The sequence below is a fragment of the Nelumbo nucifera genome, chromosome 3 (assembly GCF_055504915.1).
Source record: "Nelumbo nucifera cultivar China Antique chromosome 3, China Antique-T2T, whole genome shotgun sequence".
NCBI lineage: Eukaryota > Viridiplantae > Streptophyta > Magnoliopsida > Proteales > Nelumbonaceae > Nelumbo > Nelumbo nucifera.
This window is the reverse complement of record NC_142651.1, coordinates 17900137-17924160: the sequence shown is the minus strand read 5'-3', so window position 1 is coordinate 17924160 and position 24024 is coordinate 17900137. Positions and strand designations below refer to the sequence as shown.

The 24024-nt window shown below is 39.3% G+C and overlaps 1 protein-coding gene across 4 annotated transcripts in view; it reads right to left on the bottom strand.

The window, feature by feature from the left end:
* Positions 1-24024, bottom strand: part of LOC104599437 (RNA helicase family protein) — a 48964-nt gene that overhangs the window by 4656 nt on the left and 20284 nt on the right. For all 4 annotated transcript variants that reach the window (XM_010261988.3, XM_088901218.1, XM_010261979.3 and 1 more), the window contains 5 exons: positions 19461-19878; positions 18499-18702; positions 15986-16146; positions 13833-14018; positions 122-353 (listed from right to left, as the gene is read on the bottom strand). In XM_010261988.3, coding sequence (XP_010260290.1) covers positions 122-353; positions 13833-14018; positions 15986-16146; positions 18499-18702; positions 19461-19878 — 1201 coding nt within the window. The remainder of the gene's footprint in view (positions 1-121; positions 354-13832; positions 14019-15985; positions 16147-18498; positions 18703-19460; positions 19879-24024) is intronic.

The following is a 24024-nucleotide window of genomic DNA, read 5'->3' as shown; positions in this document are numbered from 1 at the left end:
GGTTAGCATATTTAACTCTAAAGATCCAATAACTACATCCAAACATGTAATGCAGTCACTTCATCATACAAGAATTGCACATCAAAACACAAAATGAAATAAGTTGGGAATGGGAAAATACCTCTTCCAACTTTTCGCGAGGAGTATAAAAAATAGATTCCACTGAAAGCATTGCAACAGTTATCAACATTTCTTCCAAGCAGTTGAACTGATTAGCTAATATAAGAGCTTTTGAATAAATTGGGTCCAAGGGTAAACGGGCCATTTGATGCCCAACTGGATCTGACAGTTTGTAATCATCAGTCAGAGCACCTAGCAAATACAACTGCTCCAAAGATTTGACTATAGCCATCCTGTTCAATTTTATGAAATAGTCAGCATTACTAACAAGCAGAAGTTCAGCAGCAAGATTTTAGTATTCAACTTCTAAACGGAAAATAACTGTTAGGGGAACACGGATAGACCCTTAACCAAAGTGGATAATTAATGTAATCTTAACTCAACAAGTGATTAAAAGGAAGTTACAATAAAATTGCATTCTTTTAGAGAAAAATAAGCAACAGATATCAAAATGGTAAAAAAATTGCAGGAATTGAACAGAACAGGATTTATGTGACTGACCCCATATAATTGGACAAGGTTTAGTTGAGTTGAGGACCATAGCTGTTAAAAAATAATAGTTTTAAAGAAAAATCATGGATAGTTGAATTTGTAGACCATTTCATAGGTTTTTCCCATAATTCAAATATTTGAAACCGGACATTTTTTTCAAACTCTACATTTCCAAAGTGTGCAATAGATTTAACTACACAGGCACCTTCATAAATTAATAAATACAAAAAACAAGGTCATTTGGTGCTTATCCTCAAATCGGTGTGCTCTGGGCAAAACTTCTGATAAGATTTGTTATTATTTACTAAGCTCCTACCCATTTGTTGCATGTATTTTAGAATGGTTTTTCTCTCTTTCTGGATGCAGGTGAATCCCTCTTTCAAGCATGACTAATTTATTTTCTTTGTTATCATTTTCATAGCCTAGAAAAGGGGAAGAATCATGTGGAGGTGTACTAGAGCAGCACTTATTGGACAGTTCAGCAGGAGAGGAATGCTAAAATATTTGAGAAGTAAGGAGGCATTAATAGAATGCATCGCATTTAGTGATGCAAAAGAAATGGATACCACCAGAAAGGGGATTCACAAAATTTAATTTTGATGGCAGTATTCTTGGGAATCCAGAGCCTTCTGGGGTGGGAGGGGTCCTTAGAGATGAAGGTCATGTGATTGCATTATTCTCGGGACCAATTGGTGTGGGTGATTCAACAAGAGGAGAACTTTTTTTTATCAATAACAGAATAATTCATTAAACAGAGAAAAGGATACAAATGGAGGAGATAACCTCTCTGTTAACCCCTTGTTTTGCTAACCCATCAGCAAGGGAGTTTGCGCATCTCTTAACTCAATTAACCTTAACTTCCATATCTTCCATTAGCCACTTGAATTTTTTTCTTCTCATTACTGTACACCTACAACCCATTGTTGTCTCCCTTCAGCCATTCCACCACCAGCTCTTCAATGATCAACTTCCATATATTTAGGTCCTTAATTCTCTGCACACCTTCTAAAGCTGCCAAAATCTCAGATCTAAGAGAATCACCAGCTTCAATAGGGCCTGAGAACAAGGCGATTATTATCCCTTTCTCATCCCTTAACACACCTCCAATACCCGAGGGCCCTGGGTTACCAAAGCTGCTCCCATCAAAGATCAATTTGTGAAAGCCGCTTGGAGGGGGAACCAAACTGGGACTGATACCTCCTTAACCAGGACTGAGAAAGCAACTTCTCTCCAGTTTCTGGACAAATCATCTATTGATACATTGTTGAAGAGTTCCAAAGATTTGAACCAATCCATTACCCTGAAACAAATCACCTCCTGAATAGATTCCTTGTTTCTCTCCTTCCCCGAGAATAGTCTGAAATTTCTTTCTTTCCAGATGATCCATATAATAGCAGCCCTTACACAACGCCACATTATTCTTCCTCTTTTCTTTGGCAATCTGAGGAAGGACAGAGCAAACAAGCTTTTCACATCTGGTGGTGGGACCCACCTGCAACCAAACAAAGAAGAAAACCATTTCCATAAACCTTGAACAAAGGAGCAGGAAATCAATAAATGATAGCAACTCTCACCATCAACCTTACAAAGAAGGCACCAATAGGGAGACGAACAACTCTTTGGTCTTTTTCCTTGAAGCAAGTTGATTCTTTCCAGGTATGCTTCCCAGCAAAAACATCCAATCCTCGAAGGAAAAGATAGACCCCCACTAACTACTGGTTGGGTTATGGAATTGAAGAAAGATGAGCAAGTAAACAAACCATGAGGAGTGGGAGTCCAAAATCCAAATTCTTTTATCAGCTTGGGAGGTATCCAAAAACACCCCACCCAGAACACCCAAAAGAGACAAGGTACTATTTAACTCAGAATCTCCAGTTGCCCTTCTAAATCCCAAATCCCAATCAAATCCAGACCTTGAGTTGGAAGGAACCAAGAAGGTTGAATGCAAATTATACCTGATCCAAGGCAAGAACAACGGAAGGATGGCTTGGATGGATTTCCATGGGGATGCCCTTGAAGTCCTTGCTCTAATTCCAGTGTTCCAGCCATTTGCCACTAATCCATGGATGCTCACCACTACCTTTGCCCACAGCTTTTCTTTCTCAAGAGGAAATCTCCAAAGCCATTTGCCTAACAACGCTGAGTTCCGATTCTGTACATTCCCAATTCCCAGACCCCCTAGCTTCTTGCTCCTACACACCACTTCCCACCTAACCCTATGATCCTTTTTTTTCTTCCCCTGGTTCCCACAAAAGGACCAGCATTAGGTTCTCTAACTTCCTTGCTATCCCACTGAGGATTTTAAAAACCGACAAGAAATACATAGGTAGGTTTGCTAGAGTGGACCTAATTAAGGTGACCCGTCCTCCCTAGTGTTTTAAAAGTGCAAGGCGCAAAAAAGGCACAAGGGTCAATTTGCACTAAGGCGCAAGGTGCAAAGTGAGGTGAGTGCCTTTTTAAGCAAGGCACAAAATTAAAAAAATCCAAATAAAAAAATGCAAAAAATCCAAAAATTATTAAACATAACATTAATAAAAATATAAACTTAAATTTTAAAATAAATGTTTTAAAAAACCTATTATCTAAAATTAAAAAACATAAACATAATATGTAAAGCATATTCAAATGAGAATTTAAAAATAAAATCAAACATATAAAATATTTTCAAGCATATAAAACACAATCTCTTTTTTTCTCAATTACATTACTTCAAGTAGCTAATGTGACATATTATAATCCTGATTCTATGAGCTGTTTTTGTGCCACGCCCCTCGAGGCAAAAGCCCAAACAAGTCCATGTTAGGGTCTTAAATTCTTAGTTTTCACACAAAAAATAATGATTTTATACTTTTAATTGCTTTTTAAGAAGATATTTTATTAGAATGAAGATAGTTTTAATTGCTTTTTAAGAAGATAGTTTTAATTGCTTTCTAAGAAGATAGTTTTAATTGCTTTCAAAAGGTGCGCGCCTAGGACCTGGGCGAGGTGCCTACCCTAAAATGCATCTCGCCTGTGCACCTAGGCGCGCCTTTTTAAATCACTAGTCCTTCCATGGATAAATAATTCTGTTTCCAAGAGGCAAGGCAAGTCTCTTTTCAAACCTCTCCACCACAGGGATCTAGAAGCTCACTTTCCCAAGGTTATCACCTAGGGGGAGACCTAGGAATTTCATAGGCCAACTGGAAACCACACACCCCAGAATATTAACACACTCGTCCATCCCCCTCTCCCCCATATTAATTCCAACAATGAAACTTTTCTCAAAGTCTTTATTTATTTATTTTTTTGATCAATGGGACTACCTAGCTAACATGCCAAACCGAGCCACCACTCTGACTTTTCTCAAAGTTAACCTTTAAGTTTGATATAGAGGCGTAAATCGGGTCATGCCACTCGCGGCCCAGCACGACGGCACCAGGTTGTGCCAGGCACGACACGATCGTGCGAGTCATGTTGGGCCGGGGGTTTTAGGTCCATGGGCCGGCGCGCCACGGCACAACTGTGTGTTCCGTGCCACCCATGGCCCACGTGCCAACATGGCCCAGCACACAGCACGACCCGTCGGCCCATAGTGGGTTGAGCATGGCCCGCCAAAGGAACTAGCCGTTGGGGACCCCCAACAACTAGTTTTAGCTTTTTGGAATTTTTTTACAAAAATACCCCCAATAAGCTATAATAGAGGGGGTGTTTATGTATTTTGGCTTTAGGGGAGAAAAAATAGCAAAAATGCCTCCCAACAACTAAAAATAGCTAGTTTTAGGGTATTTTCGACAATTAAATTATTTTCAATTCCTATAAATAGCCCTATCCTCCACCATTCTCATCACACCAATTCAGCAATTCTCTCATACTCTCTCAATCTCCCATACACTCTCAAACTCTCAATACTCTCTCTCTACTCTCCAATTCTCAAGTCTCAACTTTTTTCAAGTTTCAACAAGAAGAAGGCTTGCTCAAGTATGTCCAATGGAACCAATTCCAAGCATGTTCAATGGAAATGATGTTCAGTCACAACATGATAGCGTTAGCATTGATATGGATGCTACTGACATTACTGAAGTTCCCACCCCTAGTACTACTACTAGGGGAAGGAAAAAGAAGGGAACTAAATTGACAAGCCAGGTTTGGAAATTATTTAAAATAGAGGTTGAGGGGAAGGAATAAATGGTCGTTTGCCAAAAATGTAGGAGTGACTAGGGATGACATTTGCTCACACATGAGAAATAAGAAGGGAAAGAAAAATCACAAACACAAATTGGGCGTGGGGGTTTTGGTACTTTTAAATATTCACAAGAAAAAATGAGGCAAGAATTTGCAAAATATATTGTACATGCTGAACAACCATTTTTATTAGTTGAGTATAGTAAACTTGAAAAAAATTTACATAATTCTGTAAATCTTCAATTTAAAAAAAAAATCTAGAAATACTATTAGAGCAAATGCTTTGAAAATTTTTTATTCATATAAACAAATTTTAATTTCTATTTTATCAAATCTTAATTCTAGAGTTGCAATTATTTATGATATTTGGACCTCTAAATTTAATATAAGTCATATTTCTGTTACTGGTCATTTTATTGATGAAAACTAGCTTTTACAAAAAAGAATTTTAACTTTTACTAGGCTTGAATGGCCACATACTGGCACAACTATTGCTACAAGTATTTTAAATACTTTACATGCTTATGGAATTGAAATGAACTTTTTTCTATTAGTTTTGATAATGCTAGTAATAATGATTTAGCAATAAATATTTTAAAATCTCAATTAAAACCATGTTTACATGGAAAATTATTTCATATTAAATGTGTGTGTCACATCTTAAATTAATGTATTCAAGATGCTTTAAATATTATTTCTCATCATGTTTCTAAAATTAGAATATATATATATATAAGTTTTGGAGAAAGAAAACAAGAATTTAAATATTTATATCATAATTATGCTTTAAAATATAAAACATTGTTTGCTAGATGTTCAACATGGATGGAATTCTACCTATTTTATGTTAGAAAGTTGTATTCCCTACAAACAAATTTTTATAATGCAAAAATGCCGCAAGATATTATACTTGAGGAAGATTGGGAAATGACAATTTGTACAAGAGATTATAAGACAAAGGAGGGCATGACAATAGACCCAATGATTCACCTAAAACAGATGATCAAAATCAAGATGGAGATGGAGGTGTAGAACTTGAAGAAAAATGATGAAGACAATATTTTTTGTATACTCAATAATTTTGTAGCATTTTTTAAAATTATTGTAAATTTTGTTATTCAATTTTATTTAAACTATTTGTTATTTTTTCAACAATGACATTTTTATTTTCAATTTGTAATTGTATTATATTTTTTATATTTTATTCATTTTGTTAAGTATTTTTTGACCATTGTATTGTTCAAGTTCCAGATTTAAATGAAATAAAATTCCAATATTTTTTCCAACTTATTGTCCATTTTGTATTTTGTTAAGTATTTTTTCATTTCTTTGTTAGAATTTTTATTTTTTCAATTTGTTCCCAAAGGAAAGTTAAGTATTTTAGTTTTACTTAGCAAAAAAGTAAAAAAAATCAAAATGTCAAAAAAAACAAAAAAAAAAGTCTCGCTCGGTTCGGCCCAAGCCTATAGCCCAACCCAACTCGACATGCAGCCCGCTCAACCCAAGCCCACGACCCAGTTCGGGTCATAGGCCGTGCCAATCTGACCCCCCAAATTATCCCAAGGGAGAGGCACGACCCGCTCTTTGCACGGGTAGAGGTGTAAAACGGGGTCGTGTTGGGTTGGGGTATTGTTGTAAGGCTCGAGTGTTCCTTGTAACAAATGTTAGTGGGACAGTTTCAGCTACTAGTCCTTTCTTTCTTTCTTTTCTTATTGTTCTTATCCTCGGATATGCCGCCAGGGGCATACTTGTAATTTTGCCTTTTTTATAAAGATTAATATAAATAGAAGATTGGCAACTGCCAGTACTGAGTTTGCTTTTCTTTCTATCATCCGTACCTCTCTTTTCTCTCTCTCTCTCTCTCTCTATCAACACAAGCAACAACATGGTATCAGAGCAGAATTTCTGGGTTGGAGAAGACCTACGATCCTAGCATCAGTCTTTCCAAAGGCGATTGGACGTGGCTACTTTTGTTTCAGAAGAAAAAAAAACCCTAGCGGCGGCTTGTGTTTTCAATTTTCTCTGGCGGCTGTGCTTGCAGAAACCCTAGTAAGTCCTGTGGCTGTACTTCTGCTGAAACCCTAGTGGCTCCATGCGAGAGTTACTGAAAACCCTAGCTGTGTCTGGCCGTGGGATGGTGCTGGTCTGTTGAAACCCTAATCAAAGGAGGGTGTTGATGGTGCAATGAAACCCTAGCAGGTTCTGATCTAGTGCTGAACAGGTGTGGTTTTGTTTCAATTTATCTCAGTATTCTTTATCCAATGGTGCGTAGGGCTTATGCCTTGATTTTATGATTACTAGTTTGAATAATTGGATGGTTAGAGTGGGGGAACCACATTCAGACTGACAGTAATGTCTGTATTGGTGGTGTTGAACCGATGACCGGACTATATATTGTTCTGTTTGGACATTGTAGTGATTGATCTCTCATTCTCAGCAGTAGTTCTTGTGCTCTCAACAATATTCAATAGTCTGTTGCTCACATTCCAAGAGTAAATCCTGAGTTGCCACATTCCAATTGTGGCGGTTGTGCTATTAGGTGGCATTTGGACTGGTTGGTTGTAATATTCAATGGCAAGTCATGAACTGACCTCACCGGGGAACACCTCAACTTGCAACACAGCAAGTATGGGAGGTGAAACCATGGTTTTTTCCATGCCAATTACCCCCTTGAATGGTCTGAACTACCTGGAGTGGGCTAAGAGTGTAAAACTCTATGTAACAACAAGGGGTAAGGCCGGTTACATCAATCGAAGAGTGAAAGAACCCAAGGGTGATACAACTGAACATGATAGGTGGGACCAAGAAAACAGTATGGTGATGTATTGGCTCCTCACAACTATAAAAACTGATGTGAAGAAGAATTTTATGTGGGCAGACACCGCCAGTGAGATCTGGGAACAGGCCAGAAGTACCTATTCTGAGCAAAGGCATTATGCCAAGATTTACCAACTACAAGTTGAGTCCTCTACCTGTAAACAGGGAAACCATAGCTTGTCCTCATATTATTCAGCTCTTACCTCCATATGGAAGGAGTTGGACCATTATCAGGCCATAGAGTGGAAGCACGATGATGATGCTAAGGCCTACAGGAAGCTGATCTCTCAGCAATGAATATTTGCTTTCTTGTTAGGGCTGAACCCTGTATATGAACCATTAAGGGTGCAATTCTAGGAAGCAAAGAATTGCCTACAGTACACGAAGTACACTCCCTTGTCCAATCTGAAAAAAGCATGCGAAGTGTGATGGTTACAGCCGAGGGGGAGCAACAAGTTGCCTTGGCTGCGGTGAATAACAGCCCAACAGGGAAGAAAGGTGATCCTAAGAAGGCAGATGATAAAGATAAACTCTTTTGTACCCACTGTAGAAGGTCACGACATACACGTGACACCAGTTGGGACATCCACGGGAAACCCAAGTGGGCAGCAAAGAATCAAGAACAGGGTAAAGGTCACTTGAAAAGAACGAGTGCAGCACATGTGGCAACCCAAGACACTCAGGTTGCCGGTAGTACCTGGGACCCTCCTAATAAGCCTGACCGCAAGGAGGATATAATGAATTCATTCAATGAGCATCTGGAATCTTATGGTAGGGCATTGCGGCAATTGGACAGCTCAGTCACTGGTACTCCCTCTACCTCTTTTGCATCTACTTCAGGTAATGTGGTTTCTACATTCCATGTCACTCCCACAGATTCCCCTTGGATTATTGACTCAGGGGCCTCAAATCACATGATCGGTAAGCCTAACCTATTCCATTCTTATAGCCTTTTGTTAGGAAGGGATAGAGTGAGACTTGCAGATGGTTCACTTTCTTCCATTGCAGGTCAAAGATCGATATCCCTTCCCCATGGCCTTAACCTGAATTGTGTATTGCATGTCCCTCAACTTCCCATAAATTTGCTTTCAATTAGTAGCATTACAAGTTCTTTAAACTGTAGTGTAACCTTTTTTGCTGACTCATGTGTTTTTCAGGACCTAACTTCTGGGAGGACGATTGGTAGAGGAAGCCTGGTGGACGGTCTCTACATTCTCGACAACAAAGCTGGTCTTTCCATGTCATCCTCAGAGTCACATAGTCAGTCAAATTTTGTTGTGGCATAGTCGTTTAGGTCATGTTTCTTTCGAAGTAATAAAATGTTTGTTTCCACTTTTATTTAAGTCGTGTTCAGTGTCAGAGTTCATGTGTCAAACGTGTCAGTTGAGTAAACAATGTAGAACAACATTTCATTCAAGCAATAAAAGATCAAATGTTCCTTTTCATGTTGTGTATTCTGATGTATGGGGGCTTACAAATGTAACCTCTGAGGGTGGATATAAGTATTTTATTACATTGTTTGATTATTACTCTCGCTATACATGGGTAATCCCTATGCGTAAAAGAGACGAGGTTCCAAAGATAGTGCAAGACTTCCAGAGGATGGTGTTTACACAGTTCCATGTTGAAATACAGATCTTCCAATCCGATAATGCGAAGGAATACTTCCATGGGGAGCTAAATGAGTTCTTCGCCTCCCATGGGTCTATTCATAGAAGCTCATGCACCAGAACACCACAGCAAAATGGGGTTGCAGAAAGAAAAAACAGACACCTCCTTGAAATAGCCCGCGGGATGATGTTCCACATGAATGCCCCAAAATGGTTTTGGATGGATGCTATACTTACAGCTGCGTATGTCATCAACCGCATGCCCTCCAGAGTATTGAATTACATGGCCCCTCATCAGTTACTGTACCCTCAGTCACCTTTATTTTCCATCCCCATGAGAGTCTTTGGTTATTGGGCCTTTGTCCATGATTTGTCTCCATCCAGAGGTAAGTTAGACCCTCGGTCCATTCCTTGTGTCTTCCTGGGGTACCCATCCTCTCAAAAGGGGTATCGGTGTTTTGATCCAGTCAGTCGTAAATATTTTGTGTCTATGGATGTGTCCTTCTTTGAGTCCGAGTCGCTCTTCCCTCCTCCTCAGGGGGAGAGCCGTAGTGTGGAAGAGGAGAAGCAGGTTCAGGTGTCTCTTCCTTCTATTCCGGACATCACTCCCTTCCGTGTCTTCCAGCATACTTGTCGGAGAGATCAGCAGTGTGATAGAAATGTGGAGCAGCCAAACACTGAGCAACTGACATCATCAGAATCTCAGGAGGTAAGTCCAACCCCTAACCCTTCTCCCACTGTGGACGACCTAGACATCCCTATTGCTCAACGAAAGGGAGTCAGGTCTTGCACTACCAAACACCCCATTACCCACTTTGTTTCCTATGACCACATCTTTCCCTCGTACCGAGCCTTCCTATCGGCAATTGACTGCATCCCTGTTCCCAAAATTGTTACAGAAGCCTTAAAATACCCTAAGTGGATAGATGCCATGAAGGAGGAGATTGATGCCCTCCACAAAAATCAGACTTGAATTGGTGGATCCTCCAGAGGGGAAAGAACCCGTGGGGTGCAAATGGGTGTTCATAGTTAAGCACAAGGCAGATGGAACAGTTGAAAGGTACAAAGCAAGACTGATAGCCAAAGGGTACACACAGGAGGTATATGGAGTTGACTATGATGAGACTTTTGCCCCAGTGGCTAAGATGAACTCGATTAGGGTTCTCCTATCCTTAGCTGCTAACTTTGACTGGGAATTGCATCAACTGAACATAAAGAATGCCTTCCTGAATGGTGACTTGGAAGAAGAGGTATACGTGGTTCAACCTCCTGGATTCTCTGCCAAGGGAAGTGAAAACAAGGTGTGTAAGCTACGGAAGTCTCTCTACGGCTTAAAACAGTCTCCCAGAGCCTGGTTCAGTAAGTTTCACATGGCAGTTCAAGAGATGGGGTTCCAACAGTGCCAGTCTGATCATACACTTCTTGTGAAGAGATATCAGGAGCAGGTTGCCGTATTGATAGTGTATGTAGACGATATCATCATTACAAGGAGTTGGAGTTCAGAGATACAGAAATTGAAACAATTCCTTGCATCCAAATTTGAAGTGAAAGATCTAGGACTCCTAAAGTATTTCCTTGGGATTGAAGTTGCCCGTTCAAAATAGGGTATCTTTGTCTCCCAAAGGAAATACACCCTTGATCTATTACAGGATACAGGTAAATTAGGTGCAAGGCCGGCAGACAATCCTATGGATGCGAACCACAAGCTAGGTGACTGTATTGGTGAACCTCTGAAAGATGTAAAGCAGTTCCAAAGGTTAGTGGGAAAGTTGATTTATCTATCCATGACCCGTCCAGATATTGCCTATTCAGTTGGAGTTTTGAGCCAGCTTATGCACTCTCCTAAGAAGCCACACATGGAGGCAGCAGAGAGAGTCCTTAGATACCTGAAAAAACATCCAAGAACAGGCCTACTATTCAGTAAACACAATCACCTAAAGGTGGAAGTCTTTACAGATGCTGATTGGGCAGGAGCCGTGGATGATAGAAAGTCCACTAGTGGGTATTACACACTTGTAGGAGGAAATCTGGTGACCTGGAAGAGCAAGAAGCAAAGTGTGGTAGCAAGATCGAGTGCAGGAGCCGAGTATAGAGCTATGGCACATGGGGTGGCTGAAGTCCTTTGGCTAAAGAACCTCCTAGGTGAGCTTGGAGTTGTTGTCCATAATCCTATGTCTCTTTACTGTGACAACATGGCTGCAATAAACATCGCCAGCAACCCGGTCCTACATGAGAGGACTAAGCATATTGAGGTGGATAAGCATTTCATAAGAGAGAAACTGGAAAAAAGGGAAATTTGTATCCCTTGTGTCAACTCCAAGGAACAACTTGCTGATGTCCTCACAAAAGGACTTCTGTGTTCGCGGCACAATGAGCTATGTGACAAGCTGGGCATGATAGACATCTTCAGCCCAACTTGAGGGGGAGTGTTGTAAGCCTTGAGTGTTCCTTGTAACTGATGTTAGTGGGACAGTTTCAGCTACTAGTCCTTTCTTTCTTTCTTTTCTTATTGTTCTTATCCAAGGATATGCCGCCAGTGGCATACTTGTAATTTTGCCTTTTTTATAAAGATTAATATAAATAGAAGATTGGCGGCTGCCAGTACTGAGTTTGCTTTTCTTTCTATCATTCGTACCTCTCTCTCTCTCTCATTCATCACAAGCAACAACAGGTATTTTGGGGGGTCGGCCCGACACAACCCAAGCCCGCGTGGGCCTGTGCCATGCCTTAGGCCAAGCCAGGCTGTGGACCAAGCCAAAGCTATTTATTTAAAAATATTGAAAAAAAATCTTAAGATTTTTATTTTATATGAATTTTGATGTTACAAATGTTTATATATACAATAATTAAATAAAATTGAAAATGATTGTATGGGTCGTGTCGCAGGCCACGGGCAGCATAGCCCATACAATCGTGCCGAGCCACGGCATGACCTGTGACCATCGGGTCGGGCCGAGCGGCGGGCAGCACAACCCGATTTGCACCTCTTTGCGCGGGTCGGGTCGGCCTAGCACGACCCGATTTACACCTCTAGTTTGACATCCGCTCAAAAAGTTGCACCACAGTTCTAAGATTCCTAATCCAACTCAAATCACCACCATCACAAAGGAGAATTGTATCACCAACAAACTATAAGTAATTGGAACCCCTTCCCTGCCAGTTCTCCAACCTCTTATTAAGTTCCTAGAGTTTTGACATCAATCTCCCCAACACATTTGCTACCAAAGTGAACAAAAAAGGAGAAAGAAAATCTCCGTTTAATACCCCTTAAGGCCAAGAAGAAATCCATTATTGTCCCATTCACCAGGATTGAATACTGACATGTCCTCAAGCACCCCATCGCCCATTTGCACCATCTTCTTCCAAATCCAAAACAACCCATCACCTCCCACAAGAAAGACCAGTCCACCATATCATATGCTTTCTCTAGATCAAGCTTACAAACAACTCATTTCCTCCCTGATCTCCTCAAATCCTCCACACATTCATTGGTTATCAAAATTTGATCCACAATTTGCCTTCCTTGCACAAAGGTAGAGGTGTAAAGTGGGTCAGCCTGGGCCAGCATGGCACGGTGTCGTGCTATGCCACGGGCCAGGCTGAGCCTTAGGTCAGGTTGGGCCGTGCATCGGGCCAAAGCTATCTATTTAAAAAAATTGATAAAAAACTTAAAATTTTAATTTTATATGAATTTTGTGTATACAATTGCTTATATATACAATAATTAAATAAATTAGTATAATAAAATTAAAAATACATAATTATAATTTATATAATATAATATAATATATATAATATGTATTATATATATATGGGTGGTGCTGGGTCGGGCTACGGGCTGGGTCATGCCGGCCCGCAAGTGGCACAGCCCGTTCGATCGTGCCGTGTCATGCCGGGCTGGTCCAAGTTCGTGACGGGCCGCGGGCGGCACAACCCGATTTACACCTCTACACAAAGGCCCCTTGGTTGGAAGTAATAACGATAGGAAGAACATGCCTGATCCTGAGAGATAATACCTTCGCAATGATTTTATACAAGAGCAGAACTCATGGTGGTTATTCAAGGGATGCAGAAAATTAAAGAAATGAACCTGAATAAAATCATAACCGAAGGCAACTCTAAGTGGTGATTGGGTGGTTGGTAAATAATGAGCAAGTTGTGTGGACATATAGGAATGAAATTATGAAATTGAGTTGGCTGACTAGAGGTTTACACAAAAAATCAGTGAGTATTGATTGATACATTAGTCAAGCAGGGTGTTAATAGAAACATTTTTTTGGACCGAGTTGTAACACCCTGTATGGGGAGAGATAGTGGTGACTGCTAAAATTCTGTACTTAAGAATTGTACATCTTGCTTTGTTTATATTTAATAAAATTTGTTGTTTCCTACCAAAAAAAATGTCATTGTCCAGATGCACCTCAATTCACACTTTATGCAAGGCCATAAATAAGTTGTGTAAAACACTCTTTCGTTTTTTTCTTTAATTGAAGATTTAGAAACAAAGATACAGCTCATAATGCAGCATTAGGATTAAGGCCATGCTATATAAAGGTTTTCATTTAGGAACAATAATAATCAGTGCAAACATCCTTGCAGAAAAAGGTAGCACACCAGGGCAATTTAATTCACCTTGATGGTTTTTCCATGAAGTCAAACCCAATAATATCATCAACACCTAAAGCCTTGAGCTGCAATATAACATTTGAAAGGTTACAACGCTTGATCTCTGGCACAGTGGAATCTACAAGTTTACTAAACTCGTTCTCTGGGTATAACCGAAAGCATTTCCCAGGCCCTTCACGCCCTGCGCGACCACTGCATTAAACAGAGTAACAGAAATCAATTATGTTCCAGCAAACAACCTATGATGTGTGTGTGTGCATTTGATATTTTCTTTCCCTGTCTATGATACTATTGTAATCTTCTTAGCAGAAAAATGAAATGACTTCTTTTGATGGGAAGAGGAAAGAAAACAAACACTACATGCTTTCTTGGTTCTAACTACAAATAAAATGTCCCCCACCCTTTTGGTGGGTGAGGGAGGGGGTTGAATGCACTTTTTTAGTTTATATTAGTAAGCAATTGGAATTATGATATTTTCTATGGGCTGAAGCTTGCCAGTGGCAATTTTGTAACTTTGTTAAACAAGAACCTAAGCCCTATTGCCTCCTTATACATCTTGCAAGTCATGTTTTAAGGAGAGAATGAATTAAAAGGGTTTTTTAGTCTTCTTATGTGTTTATTCTGTTTTTTATATTTATTTGAAAACAGTGATTTATTAACACTTGTGATGGACTTCAAAAAAGAAGGCCAAATTGGTGCCTATCTCCTCATGTTTGTGTCTTGTACTATGGGTGAGACAGCTGAACACCAACTAATCTCCTGCTCTTTTGTCTCTAGTATTTGGGAGTAGTTTTCTTCTCTCTTTAGTTGCAGGTGGATTCCCCCTCCTAGTGTGGCAGGCCTCTTTGATGCAAAGCTTCTTTAGACAACCAAGAAAAGGGAGGATGGAGAGCAGCAATTTTAAAGGTGGTTTGGGAAGAAAGAAACAACCAGATCTTTCAAGGGCAGGAAAGTCAAAAGAGGAAACCATTGACAGCATTACCATCAAAGTAGCACATTGGGTTAAAATAATGGATTTATTTAAGGAGTTCTCAGTTGATGATACATCCAGGGGCTGGAATGCAGTAGCAACTTCTTCAAGGTCTAAAACTATAGTTCAGGAAAGTTGGGCACCTTCTGCACAGCAAATAATTAAGCTGAATTTTAATGGGAGTTCACTTGGTAACCCGGGGCCATCGGCAGTAGGCAAAGATCCAAGGGATGGAAATGAAAGATTCTAAGTCCTATATTGGGGCCATTAGGGGTAGGAGACTTGTTAAGAGCTGAGTTATTGGCCCTCCTTCAAGGGTTGAAATTGGCTAAACAATTGAGCCTCCATCGTATTGAAGCAAAACTCAAGATTGATAATTGGATGGATTCAGGAAGGAAATTTAGGGGTCTGTACACATAGGCAAACCATGAGAGAAATATGGTGGTTGGAAAGGTAAAATGATGTAAAATTTAATTGGGTTAGAAGGTCAGCCAATGGATTGGCTGATGGTTTAGCCAAACAAGGATCAATCAAGGCTGAATTATTTAGGGCAGCACTGTAATAATGGACTGCTATGTGGAGTTCGGCACTCCTTTTTCAGGTGCTTATTCTGTACTTCTTACTAATTAAAATGAAAGTTATCATTTCCAATACAAAAAATGAAACAAGAGACATACAAGAAGGGGTATTAACTCCAGAAGACCCTAGACAGCCATAGCTACCATTCCCCAAATACACATATATACATGATATACAGCAAATTAGGTCCCAAATTCCTCATTTGTTGCCCCCCAATACAAATTCGATCTGTTTGTTCCTTGTTTGGTTAACATTTCCATCCTTCTGCGTTTATTCTCAACGTGAACCTTTGTTGCATTTTTTCTTTTCTCCCTTATTTCTATATTCCCTCTCTTCTCTTCTAATTCTCTAACCCACATTTACTTTTAGAGTTTTATTGTTGAGATGTAAAGGACAAGAGTTTTGAGGAGAGAGAAAAACAAGAAAAGAAGGATAACTATGCTTAGTTTTTTTTCTTGGTCAAAAACCAGGCAACTTGGCTATACACCTCGACAACTATGGTAAGAGACCCCTTCACTAGTATGACATAAACATGAAAATATAAGCTCTTCTAAGTATTATAAGATCCAAACCCTTTGAATCATCGTCAACCATGATCTAGCATGCTTACCTCCTCTGAAGAGCCTGCGCTTTGGATGTTGGAATAATAATCAGGGACTCCATCCCTGTAATTGGATTGTAACTGCGTGCTTTTACCAGCCCAGGATCTATAACATACTTGATTCCAGGAATTGTGACTGATGTCTCAGCAATATTTGTTGCCAATATGACCTATATAATACAGAAAGCATATTAATTGGTAGCTGTACATAAAATCAAAACTTGAAATATGAAGTTTGAACAAGATAAGTATGAACTTGAAATAGAAGTTTTAACAAGGTAAACATAAACTTATAGTATCAAAAAAAACAAGGTAAACATAAATTTGAAAAATGGAAGCTTTACAAGACAAACACACTGCAATAACAGAAGTGCAAAGTGCAACAGCCAACAAGAAGTTCTAACCTATAAAAAGCCACTCACAACATCAAAAACTACATTCAGGCATATAATATCAACCATCCTCAAAATTTTACACTGACATAACCATGTGCAAAAAACCATGATGAAAGCACAAGTAAATATTAAAAAGAAAATCGTGTTGCCTTGTTTGCAAGGAAAGTTGCCAAACCACTACCCACCTACTAATCTCCTGTCAATTTCTGGAATGGTATTTAGGAACACTTTTTTGATTTGTTTAGATCCAGGTGGACCCCTTCCCCCCTCCACAGGATATAGATGAACGGCCTTCTTTCTTCTCCCCACCTAGAAGAAGGGGGAAGATATTATGGAGGTGCACAAGAGGAGCTGTTCTCTAGACAATTTGGGAAGAACAAAATTCCAGAATTTTTCTGGCAAGTATCAATGTAGAGGCTATAGTGGGATTGATGGAGATAAGAATCATCCATCAAGTAAAGACTTTAGAGTTCTCTTGTTACTCCAAATATATCCTTGGGGGAATAGCAAGTGCCAAGTGGTTGCATTGGCACCTCAAAAACAGAATTTCAAGTAAAACTTCGATCAGTGAAGCTTGGATAATCCCAGGCTATCAAAAGTAAGAGGTGCAATCAGAAACCATGAATGATAGAACTTATTTGGGTTCTTTGGTCTGTTAGGCATTGATAATGCTATTAAGGCTGAACTGCATGCAGTACTCTGAGGGCTGAGATTGAGAAAGGAGGATCTGATTATTGAAGGGGACTGAGACGTAATTGTAGAGTGGCCACAAAGGAACCTGACAAGGAGCATGGCAGCTGAAACATCAGACTTGAGCAAGATCACAAGAGAACACTTTCAGGAGCTTCTGTTTCACAAACTCCAAGGTTTACCAACAAATTCGCTGACTCATTTGCCTACAGGTAAGAGTGCCATTTTTCTCTCTTTCCTATCTCTTTATATCTAAAGTTGCAATATTTGCCATCTCTTCTCTGTCCAAATTTTAATCTCTTCTTCTCATAATTGTATCTTTAATTTCCTCTTTTTTCCCACCACATCAGTGTTTTAAAAGCGCAAGGGGCAATTTGCACCTGAGGCACAAGGCAAGGCACGCGCCTTTTGAAGCAAGGCAAAAAAATACAAAAAAAAAGCCAAAAAATAAACAAAATGTCAAATATTTCAAAAAATGCCAAAAATGCAAAGAAAATTTAAAAAAATAGTGAACATAATATTAATAAAAATATAAACTTAATTTTAAAATAAATGTTTTAAAAAACCTATTATCTAAGATTAAAATACATAAACATAACATGTAAAGCATATTCAAATGAAAATTTTAAAAATAAAATCAAACATATAAAACATTTTCAAGCATGTAACACTCACAATCTCTTTTTTTCCTCAACTGCATTACTTCAAATAGCTAGTGTGATGTAAAACATATTGCATTCCTGATTCTACGACACACCTTTGTACCAATCCCCTCGAGGAAAGCCCAAACAAGTCCATGTTAGGTTCTTAAATTCTTAATCCTCACACAAGTAATAATGATTTTATAATTTTAATTGCTCCAAGAACCCCTATTTGCTAATGTTGTTCATTCAATCATAATAAAATATCTTCTTAAAAGGCAATTAAAATTATAAAATCATTATTTTTGTGTGAAGATTAAGAATTTAAGACCCTAACATGGACTTGTTTGGGCTTGTCTCGAGGGGCTTGGCCAGGGTCCGAAGGCGGAGCGCCCATCCCAATCGCTAGGTTCAAAAAATAAAAAGCGCAAAAATTTAAAAAAGGTGCACGCCTGGGCTAAGGCACAAGGAACATCAGGCACACCAGGCGCACGCCTTTTGAAACTGTTGCGCTTAGGACCTAGGCGAGGTGCATACCCTAAAACGTGCCTTGCCTATGCACCTAGGCGCGCCTTTTAAACAATTGCACCACATTCACCCTAAAGTTCCTATAATTCTTTTTTATCAACCCTAAATTTCCTAAAATTCACAAACCACAACATTCTCTCTGGGTTGAGCGTTCTCCACAATTAGGTTTGTTTTCTTGTAATTCATAAGCCATTGAGCATCCTTCTAAAACATATACCAACCACCTAATCCATATACTACTAAAAAAAACATATATCAGCGTAAATACCTTACGGCTACAGGATGGAGCTGGCCTGAAAGCTCGCATTTGCTGCTCTGATGGTAAAGATGAAAACATGGGAATAACCAGAAGGTTTCGACTGCCTTCAGGTAACTGTTGAACTCGCTCCTGGACAAGTCTCTCTACAGATTCGATCTCTTCTTGCCCAGTCAAAAATACAAGTATATCACCAGGACCCTCCTCCAAATGGATCTAACAAAAATAACAAAATCCACGTTCAAAAAGAGGCAGAATAGAGAAAAGTAAGCAGGAATACAATGGGGCGCACATAGCTCAGCCTAGACATCAGAAAAAACAATTGATTGAGTTTTGTTTTCAATGAGCAACTCAATCAGGGGTGACCATTGCTATATCAAGAGCATAGCCACTAAATCATTATAAAAGAAATGTTAGATAAGAAGGTAGTCCAAGCTTAGTTGACAGCCAAACTGCCTGGGTTGAAAACCAGGAAATAATGATAAATTGTAACAAAAGGATAATAAAATGCAGTATAAAGAGATAAATAGATAATGACTGGGCAATCCAAAAGGCTGACATTACTTTCCTTGATGTTCAAGTCAACTCCACTAGTTCTTCTCCTTTTCTATCCTGTTTCAACTTTTTTTCTGATCAGTAATAGTTGGTATTTATTGATAAGAAATAATATGCAAGATGTACATCAGAAACAAGGGCATTGTATAGATACAAGAAAGCAGGTAACAATAACAGAAGAAAAGAAAAAACACATCCTGTTAAATCAACTGAACCAGTTCCCCACAGCCCCACCCCTACCCCATTCTTTAGGTGTGTCCACACTTCTGTTGTCTCAATGGATTACAAAAGGTCTCACATTAAATAGGAAAAAAGTATAAATAAAAAAGATACAGAAGATAACAAGCTCAGACCGATAGAAAAAAAAAAATAGTATAGGTTATAGAAGAAAGAAAAATGGCATGACATGAGTTAACCACCTGAAAAACAGTAATCAGGGTTGCCTCAAGGTAATCTGGTTCGGCATGATGAGTATAGAGTATGTCTACAGGGTAAGGGCGCCCTTGAATGTGGACAGCTCTGGCACCACCAAAATACTCAGAAAAACCCCTTGCATCCAAGCTCGCAGACATTATGATCAACTTCAATGGAGAAAACTTTGTTCCGTGGTACGACTTCTGAAAACTCTGGCTTTGTGCATGATTGTCTTTCTCAAGCACAGTTCCATTGCTAGCTTTCATCTTCTCAAGGCTACTCATTTGGCTGGTGGATTGTGATCTTGTCTTCTGTACATTTTTTAACAGGCCTAGCAATACATCAGTGTGGACAGTTCTCTCGTGAGCTTCATCAATAATGACAACCGAATACCTAGAGAGAAATGGATCCAGCAACGCTTCCCTGTAAATATATCAAGCATTATATTAATGTATTTTTTATCAATAACAGGAATTTCATTAACAGAAAAAAATAACTTACAAGGGAGGGCAGCTAAACTATCTTAACTCCCCAAGGATGTCGACAGACACCCAAAAAAGAAGAAAAACAATTACATCTGAGCTCAGGAAACAGAATTCCTATTCACCCCTTGCCTAGCTAACCCATCTGCGAAAGTATTCACACTTATTTTTACCCATGTGCATTTAACTTCAATGTCCTTAGTCAGCCACTTAAACTTTCTCTTTTCATTGATGTAGTTCCAGATCCTAGAGTTGTCTACATTTAACCAGCTCACTACAATCTCAGAATCTCCTTCTATAACCAGCTTATTAATATTCAGGTCTTTAGCTGATTGTACCCCTTCCAAAGCTGCCAGTACTTTGGCCCTCAGAGAATCTCCCACTCCGATCGGGCCAAAGAGCATAGCTATTGCATGCCCATTCTCATTCCTTAGAACTCCCCCAATACCAGAACTCCAGAAGGCCCTGGATTTCCCATACGACAACCATCAAAATTCAGCTTAATAAAGCCGTGTGGTGGAGGATTCCAAGAAGGACTTAAGGTCTTCTTAACTGAGACTGAACTAGCAACTTGTTTCCATTTTCTTAGCAAATCATCCACTGAGAAATCTGTAAACAAATCCAATGATTTCAGCCAATGCATCACCCTTATGTGAATCAGTTCTAGCATTATATTAATGTATTGTTATTAAAAAAGCTTCCTACCAATATTTCAAAAGCTAGTTTACACTGTAATTTTTCAATAGTTATAAATTTCTAAATATGCTAAGACACATCCATAATACTACTCTTCATGACAAAGTTTAATAAATTCAGTAAACAAAGGAAAAGAACAAAATGTGTACCTTGGAAACCTAGACCTTCCTTTTCATCTCCAAGATCTCTTCAAGGTCACTTGTCTCTATAGTCTCAGACATACACCCATTTCCATAATCTGATCCCAATCCAATATGATCATACACATACTCATTCAACATAAATACTTTCAAGTTTCCACATGACTTCCCAAGTGATGAGTACTGTTTAACATTGAATGAGCACATGCTGTTGAGAAAATCTAAAAGGATTTTTTTTTTTGAGAGAGAAAGAGAGAAGATAACCATGCTTTACTGAAAATAAAGAAGGTACATGACAAAATGTACAACAGGGAAAAAGAAAATAAAAAAAAGAAACCACCACTAAGATTACACAGCCAGCCTTCTTCCACCATACAAACACTCCCCTTGGGCCCCTGATTTAGCTAGTCTATCAGCTATAGAGTTTAGCTCTCTAGGAATCCAATGTAGATTTGCATTCACCGAGTGCAAGGTGTCTCTAGACTCATTCAAGTAATGAGCCAGCCTCCAGGGACCTCCATCTTTTTCCCCTAGCCATTTAATGGTATAAGTAGAGTCACTTTCAATGGACAGGTTGGAGAGAACCATGCTTTTGCAATTCAAATCCCTTTAGAGCAGCCAATACCTTTGCCTTTGAGGAGTCAGCAATACCAATTGGGCCACTCAAATCCAAGCAAATGCAACCATCCTTTCCCTTATCACTCCCCCAGTTCCAGCTACACCAGGGCTCCCCAAAGCATTTCCATCAAAGTTCGATTTTACCACCACTACCTGACTTGAGCCTTAAACCCAGGGAATAGAAGGAACCATAGGGGGAGAAAATAAAAAGTTCACATCTCTCTGCAGATCATTCAAAGAGATACCATTGAGTCTTAACATTTACCACCCACATATTACATAAATCAGATAATGAGCAATCAGGTCATCAAGATATGTGGCCCTCTTCTCTACTTATCTAACACGCGGTTGTTTTTCTCTTCCCAAACACCTCACAAAACAGCATGAGATACTGTGGCCAATAAACTTTTTCCCTTTTGCCAAGTGCTCTCTACCTTGCCATTGCCAAATAAGACCTATAATATGCTCAGGCATGGCCAGCAAACAAGATTAAGGGGGTGGTGCCAAATTTCCCTAATTTTTCTGAGCAATGAAGAAGGATGTGCTCCACCAATTCACCACCCCTAAGGCGTAAAGAGCATGCATGAGGGGAGATGCATAACCTACCTCAGCTCTTCTTTTGCACCAGGTCACATGTATTTATTTTCCTCAAACTATCTTCCCACAAAAAAAGAAAGACTCTAGGAGGAATGTGAGAACACCGAATATTATATTATAGGGAGAAGGAAGGTTTAGCTCTCTAGTTGTCAAAGCTTTGAAAAAGGAGTTGGTTGAGAATTTACCAGTGGAATGAAGTTCCAAATGTGTTGGTTTAGGTACGAAGGCTGAGGAACTAGAGGAGATTTGCAACCTCCTCTAATTCCACATCCCTTAGAGGTCTTTGAAGATCTAGGTTCCAGTTAATACCATGAGAAAAGAAAGACAGGCAGGTAGCAACAGGAGCTTGTTGGTTTCTATACAGGTTTAAAAAGTCTGGTAAAGGACTCATCCAAAGTAGATTCACCCCACCAATGATCAGTCCAAATTTTGATTTTAAAACGATTCCCAACTTTATATCTAATAAAGGGAATGACGTTAGAATAGATAGAGATATAACCTTTCCAGGGGTTGGTTGCTTTCACCCAGTTCCGTTGGTCCTTGCTATCCCAACCATTCGCATGCTTCCCATACTTGCTAGCGATGACTGTTGTCCATATGGCATTGGACTTAATAGGGAAATTCCTAATATGCTTGATACTCAAACCTCCACATTCCTTTGGTTTGCACACTTGCTCCTAACTAACAAGGAGATTCTTTCTTTCATCTCCCCTGTCCCATAAGAAATCTCTTTGCATCTTTGCAATCTGAGTCCTTACTTTTCCAGGAAAGCACACAAAGGAAGTAGGTAAGTTAGCAAGGGAAGCTTTTATTAAAGTGAATCTTCCCCCTTTTGAGAGAATTTGTGGCTACTCCTTTTCACATTTCTCCATCACCAAGTTCCAGAAGCTGTTACTTCTTGGATTCAAACCAAGGGGCATTCCCAAATAGGAAGTGGGTAAGTTTTTCTCTCTGCATCCCAGAATCTCCTTAAAGCCTTCCATAAGATTCATTAAATGTATTTATCCCCACTAAACCACTTTGTGAAAAGTTAACCTAGAGCCCATATACCAATTCAAAGCAATGAATTATCCTTTCTAGGATTGGTTATATTCTCCAAGTTCACCTCCATGAACAAAATAAAATGTTAACTACTTCTTGTCCCATCTGACGACCTTTCAACCAACCTAAACTCTTCACTTTATCAATAAACTGGTTAAGAATATCAACTTACAAAATGAAAAGCAAGGGGGACAAAGGCTGTCCTTGCCAGAGACCTTGGCTACCTTTAGGCTCACCATTTAACAACACTGAGAACCAAGCAAAGTCGGTACACCCTTTTATCCACTGAATCCATTTTTTTATCAATAACACAATTCATTGATTATCACTATAAAAATTACAAAGAGGAAGACAAACTTTCTTATCTTCCACTTCAGCTTGAGCCCCAAGAAAGGAAACAAGAAAGAAAGAGAAAACAGCAAAAAGAATATTAAATTACATCTATGTCCAGAACATTGAATCCCTGTCCACCCCTTGTTTAGCTAACCCATCAGAGTTAGCTGATCTTTTTACCCAACTGATTTCAACTTCCATTTCTCGAACCAGCCATCTGAATTTCCTCCTCGTATTGCTATAACTCCATAAACCACTATCTTCTTTATTCAGCCACCCTACCACCACCTCTGAGTCCCCTTCAATTATGAGTTTTCTGATATTCATCTCCCTAGCTTTTTGGACTCCTTCCATAACTGCATGGATCTCAGCTCTGAGAGAGTCACCCACTCCAATTGGGCCTGAGAACATGGCAGAAACAACCCCATTCTCATCCCTGAAAACACCCCCAATCCCTGATTGTCCAGGGTTCCCTTTGCTACTTCCATCAAAGTTTAGTTTTATGAAACCCACAGGTGGAGGAGTCCAAGACACACTCATCCCTGCTTTAATTTGGGAACAGCAAGCAATCTCACCCCATTTCCTCAGCATGTCATCCACTGTATAATTTGTGAATAGCTCTAGGGATTTCATCCACTGTACAACCCTTATATGAATCAAGG